At 39.1% G+C, this 15,230-nt stretch overlaps 1 protein-coding gene across 2 annotated transcripts in view; it reads left to right on the top strand.

The window, feature by feature from the left end:
• The window catches only part of LOC120554197 (NLR family CARD domain-containing protein 3-like), a 39,457-nt gene that overhangs the window by 10,831 nt on the left and 13,396 nt on the right, over positions 1–15,230 (top strand). The window contains exons 6-15 of one of the 2 annotated variants that reach the window (XM_039792927.1): positions 408–503; positions 741–857; positions 1,592–1,720; positions 2,110–2,188; positions 2,357–2,561; positions 2,691–4,458; positions 4,550–4,723; positions 5,532–5,705; positions 11,749–11,795; positions 11,889–12,009. In XM_039792927.1, coding sequence (XP_039648861.1) covers positions 408–503; positions 741–857; positions 1,592–1,720; positions 2,110–2,188; positions 2,357–2,561; positions 2,691–4,458; positions 4,550–4,723; positions 5,532–5,705; positions 11,749–11,795; positions 11,889–12,009 — 2,910 coding nt within the window. Of the gene's footprint in view, positions 1–407; positions 504–740; positions 858–1,591; positions 1,721–2,109; positions 2,189–2,356; positions 2,562–2,690; positions 4,459–4,549; positions 4,724–5,531; positions 5,706–5,847; positions 6,507–11,748; positions 11,796–11,888; positions 12,010–15,230 lie in introns of those variants that run through there. The other variant, XR_005638332.1, reaches the window with a different exon arrangement.

Raw genomic sequence — 15,230 nt, 5'->3', positions numbered from 1 at the left:
TACATAATCCTTGTGTGGTCCTTCGGGTCACTGGGACCCAAAGGACCACACAAGGGTTATTAGTCTCTCATTGGCAGATCACCACAGCTCTGCGTGAACTGAGTGGTCAAAGCAGCGGCTGTGGAATGGTTTCATTTACTTTACAAAGTCAGCAACATTACAAAACATTTGAAAGAACCAACTCTTCGTGAAGAACAGTGACATCTTATTAATGTAGAATCTTATAAAGGATATTTTTATTGATTTTGATCAACTTGTTTCTGTCAGAAAGTAAGTCATTATTGGAATTTATTTTTAATAATTAGGCTTATATACTTATGTATCTTAATTATATATTTTCACAGTTATGTTATGCAGGGACTCTTTAACTGAACATGTGATCTTCAATGAATGTTTTTTTCTATCAGGACCAGACCAGAGTCTGCTGAATCTGGATATGGATCCAGCGGTGTGTCCTTCAAGAGTGACCGGTCATGTGATTTTAAATGTGTTTCTGACAAAAAGTAAGTCATTATTAGCATTCAGTTGTTAATAATTATGTATTGTTGTTGAATTATTATATTTTGTGTAAGTATCAGTTCTTATCAGTAGCATTCAATGCTGCTTCCTCTTTTTCTTTAGTCTATCTGCTGATGGAATGTAAGAATTAAAAACTGATGAACATTACTAATATTTGAAATAAAAACAGTTGTCTGTGTTAAAAGATATTTTCGATATGCACATTTATCTGTTTGTTTCAGGATCCAGCAGCAGAGAACAGAGTCTTCTGAACCTGAACCCAGCTGTTTGTCCTTCAAGAGCAAACGGTCAAACAATTTTTTTATTGAATTTAAACAAAGACATCCATCTTACAGAAAGTAAGTTATCAGTACCATATAATGAGATTCATAGATATAGTATTTTAGAAGTATTTAACATAGGTATCATTTCCGTCAGACACTAGATCGTATTAAGTTGCTGTGAGACGTAAAATCACCTCTTCTTATTGCAGGACAAGTGTCGCATGTCAGAATTAAACCCACGACCTCCGGGTCGAGAACTGAGCCTCTATATATGGATGGCTCTACTAGTAGGCCACCCAGGCACCCATATATTGACCATTTGTAAACACACAGCAGAACATGACATCATCAAAGTGCTGACTGAGCACAGAGAGTAGTCTTCCTCACTCAGACGAGTCTGCTGCTTCAGGAGTCCTTTAGGCCAACCATGTTGTAGCCCTTCTTAATTCTTAGTTCTTTCTGTTGATTCACAGTGGGGTCAGCAGTACCACCATCACTTTAGTGTCAGGGGAAACAATCTGATGAATTATCGTAGTTGATGACTGAAATGAGAATATTTTTGCAAAATAATTTCCTATCTCACTCTAAATATATTTCTGTTTGGACGACAATTTTAAATATTATATTTAGATTTTTTTTTTTTTTCTGATTTCAAAAGATATTTTTATTGAGTTGTGGACAGAAAGTAAAGCATTATTGGCATTTAATTGTTAATAATTAGGCCTACAGACATACTCATATTAATATTATATTTTATGCAGGAAAACTTTAACTGAACATATGACCCTAAATAAATGTGTTTCTATCAGGACCCAGCTGAGACCTAAGTCACCTGAACCTGAACCTGAACCTGAACCCAGCTGTGTGTCCTTTAAGAGCCAATGTTCACATGAAGGCCTCATTAACTTTAAAGGAGAGCAACCCTCTGCTGAAAAGAGGTAAGCTGTTAATATTATAACATTACTGATTCATGTTTTAAATTGTATGTATCCAGAGATGTTTTTGGAGTTTAGTTTCAGCATCTTTCTTTTTCACATCCATTTATATTCTCACACCTGAAAGTTGTCCAGTTTATCATGAGACCTCCTGGCCTCATGATACCAGTCTACTGCTTTGCTGCTGCATCCTTTAGGCCAACCATGTTGTAGCCCTTGTTTAGTTCTTAGTTCTTTCTGATGATTCACAGTGGGGTCAGCAGTACCACCAACACTTTAATGTCAGGGGAACCATCTGATTTAATGTTGTAATCAACACTTTAAGTCAAAGGACCTTTACCTTGTGTTTGTCTCTGTGTGGACAGACATGATGTAAACTAATTTCTCCACAGAGTGGACCAGGAGAGCTCAGAGGTTCCCAGTGGTCAGTCTGCCCAGCAGCATCAAACACACCTGGACTCCATATTTATGGTCTGTACATGTACAACTAGTACTTTTACTAGTACTTTTATTCTGTTCACAATCATCTCCATGCTGCACTTTTCAGACCAGTGAATTGTCAGGCTGCCCAACAAGTATCTGATGTTTGCTTCCATGATTTCAGTTTGATTGTGACATTCATATAATCTTCTGTTCCAGCTGCTGGAGGAGAACATCATCACTTTTGTGAAGAACGAGCTGAAGAAGATCCAGAAAGTTCTGTGTCCCGATTACCCAGAATGCTCAGAGAGTCAGAGGAAGGGTGAGGATGAAGAGCAGAGGAGCAGAAAGGCATTTCTAAAGATCACACTGCACTTCCTGAGGAGAATTAAGCAGGATAAGCTGGCTGACCGTCTGCAGAGCAGTAAGAGGATTTCTCTAAAGATTGCTGGACTAATGGAACGTTTACTAATGTCTCCAGAGATGGACCAAAATATGTTCCTGTTTTCTTAATGAATAACTTACTGGTTTTCTTTGTTGTGTGCTCATTCAGGAAGTCATACTGGAGTTTGTAAGCGTAAACTCAAATCTCACCTGAACAAGAAGTTTCAGTGTGTGTTTGAGGGGATTGCTAAAGCAGGAATCCGAACCCTTCTGAATCAGATGTTCACAGATATCTACATCACAGAGGGAGGGACTGCAGAGGTCAATGATGAACATGAGGTCAGACAGATTGAAACAGCATCCAGGAAACCAGACAGACCAGAAACAACAATCAGACAAGAAGACATCTTTAAAGCCCAACCTGGAAGAGATGCACCAATCAGAACAGTGATGACAAAGGGAGTGGCGGGCATCGGGAAAACAGTCTTAACACAGAAGTTCACTCTGGACTGGGCTGAAGGCAAAGCCAACCAGGACATCCAGTTCACATTTCCATTCACCTTCAGAGAGCTGAATGTGCTGAAAGAGGAAAAGTACAGCTTGGTGGGACTTGTTGATTACTTCTTTAGTGAAACCAAAGAAGCAGGAATCTGTAGGTTTGAAGAGTTCCCAGTTGTGTTCATCTTTGATGGTCTGGATGAGTGTCGACTTCCTCTGGACTTCCGCAACACTAAAATCCTGACTGATGTTACAGAGTCCACCTCAATGGATGTGCTGCTGACAAACCTCATCAGGGGGAATCTGCTTCCCTCTGCTCGCCTCTGGATAACCACACGACCTGCAGCAGCCAATCAGATCCCTCCTGAGTGTGTTGACATGGTGACAGAGGTCAGAGGGTTCACTGACCCACAGAAGGAGGAGTACTTCAGGAAGAGATTCAGAGATGAGGAGCAGGCCAACAGAATCATCTCCCACATCAAGATATCACGAAGCCTCCACATAATGTGTCACATCCCAGTCTTCTGCTGGATCACTGCTACAGTTCTGGAGGACGTGTTGAAGACCAGAGAGGGAGGAGAGCTGCCCAAGACCCTGACTGAGATGTACATCCACTTCCTTGTGGTTCAGTCCAAAGTGAAGAACATCAAGTATGATGGAGGAGATGAGACGGATCTACACTGGAGTCCAGAGAGCAGGAAGATGATGCAGTCTCTGGGAAAACTGGCTTTTGAGCAGCTGCAGAAAGGTAACCTGATCTTCTATGAATCAGACCTGACAGAGTGTGGCATCGATATCACAGCAGCCTCAGTGTACTCAGGAGTGTTTACGCAGATCTTTAAAGAGGAGAGAAGACTGTACCAGGACAAGGTGTTCTGCTTCGTCCATCTGAGTGTTCAGGAGTTTCTGGCTGCTCTTCATGTCCATCTGACATTCATTAACTCTGGATTCAACCTGCTGTCAGAAGAACAAATAACATCAATACGTTTCTACCAGAGTGCTGTGGACAAGGCCTTACAGAGTCCAAATGGACACCTGGACTTGTTGCTTCGCTTCCTCCTGGGTCTTTCACTGCAGACCAATCAGAATCTCCTACATGGTCTGCTGACACAGACAGGATGTAGCTCAGAGACCAATCAGGAAACAGTGGAGTACATCAAGAAGAAGATAAGTGAGAATCTGTCTGCAGAGAAAAGCATCAATCTGTTCCACTGTCTGAATGAACTGAATGATCGTTCTCTAGTGGAGGAGATCCAACAGTACGTAAGTTCAGGAAGTTTCTCCAAAGATGATCTGTCTCATGCTCAGTGGGCAGCTCTGGTCTTCATCTTACTGTCATCAGAAGAAGATCTGGATGTGTTTGACCTGAAGAAATACTCTGCTTCAGAGGAGGCTCTTCTGAGGCTGCTGCCAGTGGTCAAAGCCTCCAACAAAGTTCTGTAAGTGGGATTTATTCATCATTAAATTCTCTGATATCTTTCAACAGGAGTTCATAATAAATAACTTGTTTCCTTACTGTTGTCTCCTCAGACTGAGTGGCTGTAATCTGTCAGAGAGAAGCTGTGAAGCTCTGTCCTCAGTTCTCAGCTCCCAGTCCTGTAGTCTGAGAGAGCTGGACCTGAGTAACAACAACCTGCAGGATTCAGGAGGGAAGCTGATCTCTGTTGGATTGAAGAGTCCACACTGCACACTGGAGACTTTAAGGTCAGATCAAGAACAATATTTGAAAACACAGTGTTTGAAAAATACTTTGGAAACATTAAAAAAAGTGAATGTTTCCAAAGTATTTCATTCTGATTTAGAATCACTTCTTAAAGAATAAAATATGAACTGTGGCTGAGATCCAAAAATAATTTATATTTTAATATCATGTGACTTTGATTACTGGACGTTTGTTTATTCCTGATTATACAACAAGTAGATCCGACCAGAGTATCTGATTGGTCAACTAGACATTTAGAACATTCTCAAATCAGCACAGCCAGAGCCATTTGAGGACAACTGGTGCATGACATAAAATATTACTCGGCCATTTCCATGGCAACATTGTAACTTCCAGGGCTGAATCAAAAAAAGAGTAACGTTAGCCTACAACATTGATATAATGGATCGTTTTGTTGTTTATTTTGATTTATATGGCAGACTTAGTTTTGATGAATGGTTGGAAGAGGATGAGAATTGAATCATTGGATGAAACAACATTTTTACACTCTGAAGTTAACTGTTACTGGAGTAGTTTGGATCAGATCAGCGGTTTGGATCACATCAGCTGTTGGATCACATCAGCTGTCCCACTGACACATCAATAATGAAGTTTGCGGATGTATAGTAGCTAAATCCATCTATTTATAATATGTTGTAAAACACGAAGTATGAACTATGGCTGAGATTCATTCATTACCGTCCCTTCAACAAAGCTCTGTAAGTGTGATTTATGCATCAATAAATACTCTGATATCTTTCAAAAGGAGTTACATATAAATAATGTGTTTGTTTCCTGTTGTCTCTCAAGACTGACTGGCTGTAACCTGTCAGAGAGAAGCTGTGAAGTTCTTTCCTCAGTTCTCAGCTCCCAGTCCTGTAGTCTGAGAGAGCTGGACCTGAGTAACAACAACCTGCAGGATTCAGGAGGGAAGCTGATCTCTGTTGGACTGAAGAGTCCATGCTGCACACTGGAGACTCTCAGGTCAGGAGTCATTAACCCATTCAACTGATGACCATTTAATCTCTTATTAACTTTAGTTGATAAACAGCTGACATGTAGGTTTGTGTCTGTTGATACGATAAACTTCAGCAGTAGTTTTGAGACTCAGCCTTACTTTCCATGAGGCTTATTAATCATTTGATTTTGTTGTTGAATAATTAAATACCACAGATGACAACAGGGATAGGTTGTGGTTAGGTAAAGAAAAACTGGGAAAGAAACCATCACACGCAGGACACACCGACAACAACAGGATGGTTGTGGTTTGGAAGATAATAACGCAGAATAGAACTGGAACACCCGGGACGCGATCCCTGGTCTCCGGGGTAAAAGTCCTGTGTTGTTTGACCCATCCACCATCCCGTTCAAACTCCCTGCGTGGATTTTTGCCTTATCAATACTACTCGCTACCGTAATCGTTCTGTCATCACGAAAGATGCTTCCCATTGAAATACATTACTTTAAAATTCGTGCTCACCAAACGAAAATAACGACATTAACATGTTCAGTACACAAATCAATAGATTCAATAACGTGACAATTTCACGAACTACCATGAGATTGGGTGGTGACAAGAGGGTTCCTGTGTGTTGTTTTGTGTGTTTGCAGTCTGTCAGGCTGTCTGATCTCAGAGGAAAGCTGTTCTTCTCTGGTCTCAGCTCTGAGCGCCAACCCCTCCCATCTGAGAGAGCTGGATCTGAGCTACAATCATCCAGGAGACTCAGGAGTGAAGCTACTGTCAGCAGGACTGAAGGATCCTGTCTGGAGACTGGACACTCTCAGGTACAAAAGGGAGATATTTGATCAGGAAGTATTAAAGGAGAACATCCAGGAACTAAAACAATTAACGTTTGTTATTATCTGTTTGTGGTTTGAAGAAATATCCTTTTTTCCCCTCTTTCCTGGGATCAAATCAGTTTCAACTTGACAGAGAAATGTCCAGGACAGGTTTAGCCTAGCTTAGCACAAAGCAATGTGCTTTTCTACACTGTAACAAGAGTGTGTGGTTGAAGCATTAATCTACTCTTTCGGCAGACTAGTTAGCTAGCTGTTTAAAATGTCAGTTGCTGGTGCTGCATGGCTGATGTGATTGATCAGAGACGTACACTGATGTCTGCACCAATTATTGTACAAATTTCCTCTTGTGCTGGGAGAGTACCTACTCTAAGCTCTTTCCTAGTCGCTGGGGTGAAAACTCAATATATGTGTGTGTGAGAGTGATGTAATGTTGATGTTTCTCCACATAGAAAGGTCCACTGTTGCACCAAATGCTTGCTCTTAGGGGAATTGTTGGGTCTTTGTAAATGATAGTGTGGCAGTGGCACCGGCAGCCATAATCCTGTTCGCACTGTGCGTACATTTTTTTCTATGAGACACTCATCTAATGATTACAATGTGTAAATGTGCACATTGTCTGTTCTGCTCTCTGCTATGTTCAGTTATATTTCCATCATTATTTATACATTATTTCACGCACAAGCCATCCACTATTAATCAGAATATTCATTGTTATGACTTGATCTGTAGATCAGAGGTGGGCAGTCATGGCCAGCAAGGCCTTCTCTGCTGGCCAAGAGTGTCAGAATCAGAAAATTATATGTTTATAATTAAAGGCCTATATATTAATTTCTAAAATAAATGTGTATATATATATATATATATATGTGTGTGTGTATATATGTGTATATATATGTGTATTTATATATATATATGTTATATATATATATGTATATATATATGTGTGTGTGTGTATATATATATATATGTGTGTGTATATATATATATATATATATATATGTGTGTATATATATATATATATATATATGTGTGTATATATATATATATATATAATATACATATACACACACAAGGGTTAATTCAATTCAGTTTTATTTATAGTATCAAATCATAACACGAGTTATCTCGAGACACTTTACAGATAGAGTAGGTCGAGACCACACTCTATAATTTACAAAGCCCCAACAATTGCAGTAATTCCCTCAAGAGCAAGCAGTGCGACCAGTGCGACAGTGGCGAGGAACTTGAAACTCTCCCTTGCCGGATCGGGCTGTGCTGGCCTGCCTCCCTCTACTTTTGTTATATATTATTAATCTAACAATTATAAAGAGAAGCAGGTGGGCCAGTTAGGTGGACACTGCAACTCCTCACTCCCTAACTATAAGCTTTATCAAATAGGAGAGTTTTAAGTTCATTCTTGAATGCGGTGACAGTTTCTGCCCCCCGAACCCAGATTGGGAGCTGGTTCCATAGGAGAGGAGCCTGATAACTAAAGGCTCTGGCTCCCATTCTACTTTTAGAGACTCTAGGTTCCACAAGTAACTCTGCATTCTGGGAGCACAGTGCTCTAGTGGGACAATAAGGTATTAGGAGCTCTTCTAGATATGATGGTGCTTGACCATTTAGAGCTTTGTAGGTCAGGAGAAGGATTTTAAATTCAATCCTGGATTTTACAGGAAGCCAATGCAGAGAAGCTAATACACGAGAAATATGATCTCTTTTCTTAGTTCTTGGGAGAACACGTGCTGCAGCATTCTGGATCAGCTGGAGAGTCTTAAGGGACTTATTTGAGCAACCTGACAGTAGGGAATTACAATAGTCCAGTCTGGAAGTAACGAAAGCATGGACTAGTTTTTCAGCATCGTTTTGAGACAGGATATTCATAATTTTGGCAATGTTACGAAAATGGAAAAAGGCTGTTCTTGAGGTTTGTTTTAGATGGGCGTTAAAGGATATATCCTGATCAAAAATAACCCCTAGATTTCTGACAGTAGTGCTGGAGGCCAGGGCAATACCATCCAGGGTAGCTACGTCTTTAGATAATGAGGTTCGGAGGTGTTTAGGGCCCAGCACAATAACTTCAGTTTTGTTAGAGTTTAACATCAGAAAATCATAGGTCATCCAGGATTTTATATCTTTAATGCACGCTTGAAGTTTAGCTAGCTGATTGTTTTCGTCGGATTTGATTGACAAGTATAATTGGGTGTCATCCGCATAACAGTGAAAGTTAATTGAGTGTTTCCTAATAATATTACCAAGAGGAAGCATATATAAGGAGAACAAAATTGGTCCAAGCACTGAGCCTTGTGGAACGCCATGGCTAACTTTAGCGTACTTGGAGGATTTATCGTTAACATTAACAAATTGAGATCGATCAGAGAAATAGGACTTAAACCAGCTTAGAGCGATTCCTTTAATGCCAACTAAGTGTTCCAATCTCTGTAACAGGATTGTATGGTCAATAGTGTCAAATGCAGCACTAAGATCTAGTAGGACAAGTCCTTTGTCTGCAGCGGTTAGAAGGTCATTAGTAATTTTCACCAGTGCCGTCTCTGTGCTATGATGCTTTCTAAATCCTGATTGAAAGTCATCAAATAAACTATTGCTATGTAGAAAATCGCATAACTGATTAGCAACTACCTTCTCAAGGATCTTGGATAAAAAGGGAAGGTTAGATATAGGTCTATAGTTTGCTAAGACCTCAGGATCGAGGGTGTTTTTTTTTAGAAGAGGTTTTATAACAGCTACTTTAAATGACTGCGGTACATAACCTGTTAATAAGGACATATTGATCATATCTAGTAATGAAGTGTTAACCATGGGTAGCGCTTCTTTGAGTAGTCTTGTTGGGATGGGGTCTAAGAGACAGGTAGATGGCTTAGCTGAGGATATCTTTAACATTAATTGTTGAAGGTCTATAGGATAAAAGCAGTCTAAAAATATGTCGGGACTAGTCGTTCTTTCTAGCGGTCCTGCGTTTAAAGGTGAACCGTTAGAAGTTGAGGGCAACAGGTGATGGATTTTATCTCTAATTGTTATAATTTTATCATTAAAGAAGCTCATGAAGTCATCACTACTCAGAGCTAGAGGAATATATGGCTCAGTAGAGCTGTGACTATCTGTCAGCCTGGCTACAGTGCTGAAAATAAACCTTGGGTTGTTCTTATTTTCTTCTATTAGTGATGAGTAAGTCTGATCTGGCCTTTCTTAGGGCCTTCCTATAGGTTTTGAGACTTTCTTGCCAATCCAAATGAGATTCTTTCACTTTGGTGGAACGCCATTTACTTTCTAGGTTTCGCGAGATTTGTTTTAATTTACGAGTTTGGGAGTTATACCAAGGTGGTAGTTTCCTTTGCTTCATCATCTTATTTTTGAGGGGAGCAACAGAGTCTAAAGTCGTCCGTAGGCAGGTCGTAGCACCGTCTACAAATGTATCAATTTGAGAGGGACTAAGGTTAACATAAAGGTCCTCTGTTATGTTAAGGCATGACATAGAGTAAAATGCTGTTGGAATATCTTCCTTAAATTTAGCTATAGCACTGTCAGATAGGCGTCTAGTGTAGAAGTTTTTATCTAATTTAGTATATTCAGGTATTAAGAATTCAAAAGTAATTAAAGAATGATCTGATAATACCGAATTCTGCGGAAATACTATTACATCCTCAATTTCAATACCATATGCCAACACAAGGTCGAGGGTGTGGTTAAAACAGTGCGTCACCTTGTGCACACTCTGACTGAAACTGATTGAATCCAATAATGAGTTGAAAGCAGTACTAAAGCTATCATTGTCAACAGCCACATGGATATTAAAATCACCTACAATAAGTACTTTGTCAGATTTAAGGACTAAACATGATAAAAACTCTGAGAATTCAGATAAAAATTCAGAATACGGACCTGGAGCCCTGTAAATAACAACGAATATAATTGGCTGTAATGTTTTCCATTTTGGATGTTGAAGATTAAGAACAAGACTTTCAAATAAATTATAATTTAGTTTAGGTTTAGGATTAATTAACAGGCTTGAATCAAAGATGGCTGCAACTCCCCCTCCTCGGCCTGAGCCTCTAGGAATTTGAGTGTTAATATGACTGGGAGGAGTGGCTTCATTTAGACTGACATATTCTTCCTGGCCCAGCCAGGTTTCAGTAAGACAAAATAAATCAATTTTATTATCTGATATCAAAGCGTTTGCCAATACTGCTTTAGAAGACAGAGATCTAATATTTAATAGTCCACATCTAATTTTCCTATTTTGTTCTATCGTTGCAGTTGTTTTAATTCCAATTAGGTTGTTAAGTATAGCGCATCTTTTGTTTACCTTTGATTTGGGCGACTGCTCCAACGGAAGCACAGAGGGGCGCATTGCACTGCACCTCTGATTACTAATATCAAACTTGGGTTGTCATGGTTTATGACCGATAATAAACTCGGTCAGATTTTTAGATATGAGAGCGGCTCCGTCCCAGGTGGGATGAATGCCGTCTCTCCTAATCAGACCAGGCTTCCAAACAAGATTTTTTTTTGATGTTCTACCTCTGTTAGGAGCACATCGATCTCACAATCACTGAATCGTGTTTTTTCCCCATTTTTACGTTTCGTGATTGGTAATCAAGGGCTCCTTTCAAGGCTGGAATATTCATTGATTGATTAACATGGACCTTATTAGGACAAATATGGGACGACCTTGGGAGGAGCGTGAGGCTCTTGCAGGACCGCATAAGGTAATGCAAGTCCGTATTTATAACGAGAAGAGTGCGTACCGGTTTGCGCCGCAAGGTGTTATAAATCAGAATATTGTTTTTGCGTACGAAAATTCTGACTTTTTGCACACAAAATCTTTCAGAATAGAATCTACGCACAGTTTTATAAATGAGGCCCCTGGTCATTATGATATGATTAAGTACGCTAGGAACACACTCTCATACACATCAAATAGCCTTTTATAAGAACAGATTATTTCTGGAGCAGTAAACAGCTTTAGAGGGCGGACGGTTGTTGAGCGTACTATGAAATAATATCCTGACTTAGACCTCCTCTATCTGGAAAGTGTACTGAGATAACTTCTGTTATGATTGGACACTTCAAAGGAAATTAAATTGAATTAAATATTTTAATTGACAGCCCAAATATGAATATTAAATGAGTAAATTCGAACCATACATTTGATTAGAACGAAGCTGTGTGTGTGAGAGTGATGTAATCCCCCCCCCTCTCCTTTCAGGGTGGAGCCTGCTGGAGTCAGATGGTTGACACCAGGTCTGAGGAAGTGTAAGTGTGTTTTTAATTTCATTCATCAAAGTGTGAAAAAAGGTCTGATAGGTTAATAACTGCAGCTATGTTGTGTCTCGTTCTCTCTGTCAGATTCCTGTGAACTCACACTCGACACAAACACAGTGAACAGAAAACTCAAACTGTCTGACAACAACAGGAAGGTGACATGTGTGCAGGAGGAGGATCAGCCATATCCTGATCATCCAGAGAGGTTTGACTGTCCTCAGCTGCTGTGTAGAGATGGTCTGACTGGTCGCTGCTACTGGGAGGTTGAGAGGAGAGGAGATGTTTTTATATCAGTGAGTTACAGGGGAATCAAGAGGAGAGGATACAGTGATGACTGTGTGTTTGGATGGAATGATCAGTCCTGGCGTCTGATCTGCTCAGATGGTTGTTACGCTGTCTGGCACAATAAGAGAGAAACATCCATCTCCTCCTCCTCTGTCTCTGGTAGAGTAGCAGTGTATGTTGACTGTCCTGCTGGCTCTCTGTCCTTCTACACAGTCTCCTCTGACTCACTGATCCACCTCTACACCTTCAACACCACATTCACTCAACCTCTTTATCCTGGGTTTGGTTTCTGGTTCAGGTCTCCAGGTTCCTCAGTGTCTCTGTGTTCTGTGTAAGACGGAGAGTCCCCTCCTGTTTCTCACTGCTGATCAGTTGAGTCTTTACAGAATCACACTTATAGAAATATGTCAGGTTATTGTTATAAACTAATGAATGAATTTTGTATAAAAATTGAATCATGATTGTTTTCTGCCAGTTACTGTGATTTCGATGTGTGAATAAAAAAAAAGTTTAGTTAAAGTTCAATATTGACTGTAACATTAAATATGTCATGGAGCATTATAACATGAATCATAAGGACTCTATATTCTAATGCAAGGATGAGAACATAGATATGAACAGTCATAGTATTGTATGTCAAAAAGTGAAAAAGATAAAGTATAGCATGTCGACAAAAGTTATAGTATAGCATGGAGAGAAAGGTCATAGTGTAATATTTCAAAACAAGTGATATAAAAGTCAAAGCCAGAAATTGTTAAAAAAGAAAGATCTATATTCATGGAGAAATTGTTGATTCAACAATGACAAAATGAAAACACACAATACATGTAAGATTAGAGTGTACTTACAAATCAAAGAATGAACAGTAAAGCATATTTGCAGAGTACAGACCTATCAATTAACTGGCTTGTAGGACAACTAAAATCCAAACTTTACAAGTCTGACTGGCCAACAGGAATAAAAGACTGGAAAAGCATTAAAATGAGACGGACATTAGGCAGAATTCCCCCAAGGATTGACAAAAGAAAGAAGTTAGTAAGGACTATACTACAAAAGTAAATGAATAAAACAAATGGTAAAATAACCCACATGTATCTCGCCTATAAGAAAAACCACAGCAGAGCATGCAAATCTTTAAAATATAGATAAACTGTCTTTAAAATAAAGTAAAATAAATCGGAAGGTTGGTGGTTCGATCGCTGGCCCTGCAGTCCCATGTCGAAGTGTCCTTGGGCACTGAACCCCAACTTGCCCCCGATGCTGTGCATCGGAGTGTAAAAGTGTGAATGTTTATCTGATGAGCAGGTGGCACCTTGTGTGGCAGCCTCGGCCACAGTGTATGAATGTGTGTGAACGGTGAATGGTTCCTGTACTACGTAAAAGAGCTTTGAGTAGTCGTTAAGACTAGAAAAGCGCTGTATAAAAACAGTCCATTTACATTTATAGTATGTCGAAAAAAGTGTTGAAAGTCATGGTATAAATGTCGAAAAAAGTAATAAAAAAGTCATAGTATATATATATGTCGAAAAAAGTGATAAAATAGTCAAAGTATCAGACGTGGCCTTACCTATGTTTCACCCATTTCAATTGAAACAGGCCCCGCCCTCCAAGGGGGGCCCCAACAGACCAGCAAAATCCCATTCATTTTCTCCATAGGATATTGATTTTTAGCCATAATGTCTAAACCATCCAAGGTAGATTGACCACGAGCTACAAGGTTGTGAAATGAAAGTTTCTGCTCCTATAAAAGCCACAAGGTATGAAATCAACCTCAATATTCTGGAGAAATACTACACTACCCACAATACTAAGCAAAACACTGACGTCTCTTATTGGTCAAACTCGCGGTTACCATGGCAACGTTTATCGCCCCCGCAAACGGTTTAAGTGATCTGAAGTATAATACCGGTAGTTTATGTGTTTATACCTTTGCCTTTTTTCGCCGTTAGGTTAAAATGTTATTTTGAGGAAAAGAATTTTAAGAGGAAATGAAACGTACATATGCCAGTTGTGCTGAAAAACGAAAGATATCAGGCACAAAAGAAAAGCTTTATTCAGTCTACCAAAAGTGAGCTCTTTCTTTGGTCCAGCATCTGTAACCCTACCCACGACAGCATCGGCTGAACCCCCATCACAGGATGCTAGCCAAAATACAGATTATCAGTCTTCAACTCAAACTGCTGGCAATAATGATGACCAAACATTGTTAGTAGTACAAGAACATGCACTGTAAAAACGAAAATGTTCTGAAAACTCAAAATTTCAAGGCAACTTACTGCACTAGATTTTTGAGTTTTGAGGCCAACTCAAACTCCTACGTTTTGAAAATAGTTCTGCCAACTAATAATGTTTTGTTCAAATAATTAACTTTCGTATGTTGTGCCGACTAATAATGTTTTGTTTCAATAATTTATCTTTCATAGATAAAAAAACTTAAAATCTTAAGTTTTACATATGAATAATCCAAAACAAAAAGTCATGCCAACTTATTATCTTTGGTTCAGATAACTAACTTTCATATGTTGTGCCAACTAATGTTTTGTTTAAATAATTTAACTTTCATACATACACAAACTTAACATCTTAAGTTTTACATACTAAATAATTCAAAATAAAGTCATGTCAACTAATTATCTTTTGTTCAGATAATTAACTTTCATATTAATACAAACTTAAAATGTTGAGCTCCATACATTAAGAATTCAAAATTATTTTGTAATGATAAACAAAGACACTTCAATTAACATGTTTATTTTAAACAAACAGTTATAAAAACGTTACTTGTAAGATTCTCAACCTGAATGAAGATTACTACTTCAGCTCCATCTTAAGTGCTAAAACTGGCTTACTTACTCTGCCTCAACTGCAACAGGTTATTCCACTTTTAAAACAAGTTAAATATTCACAAGAAACATTGGCAAGACAATGGTCTCTTCGAACACAACTGTACGTCTCTTTGAGGGATCACAAAACATGCCCATATCTTAAAACTGCAGACAATCACGGTGAAAATGTAACGTGACGCCGACTTATTAGTAGTAAGATAGCCGATAACTTCTTCATCCTCGTGCGCGTAACGCTGTCTGACCGGCCCAGCGGCACAGGCCAGAACCTGCAGGTGACTGGTTCCAGTAATCCTAC

The sequence above is a fragment of the Perca fluviatilis genome, chromosome 24 (genome assembly GCF_010015445.1).
Source record: "Perca fluviatilis chromosome 24, GENO_Pfluv_1.0, whole genome shotgun sequence".
Taxonomy (NCBI): domain Eukaryota; kingdom Metazoa; phylum Chordata; class Actinopteri; order Perciformes; family Percidae; genus Perca; species Perca fluviatilis.
Note: the sequence above shows the minus strand (reverse complement) of the source record. Positions and strands in the feature narration are given on the sequence as shown.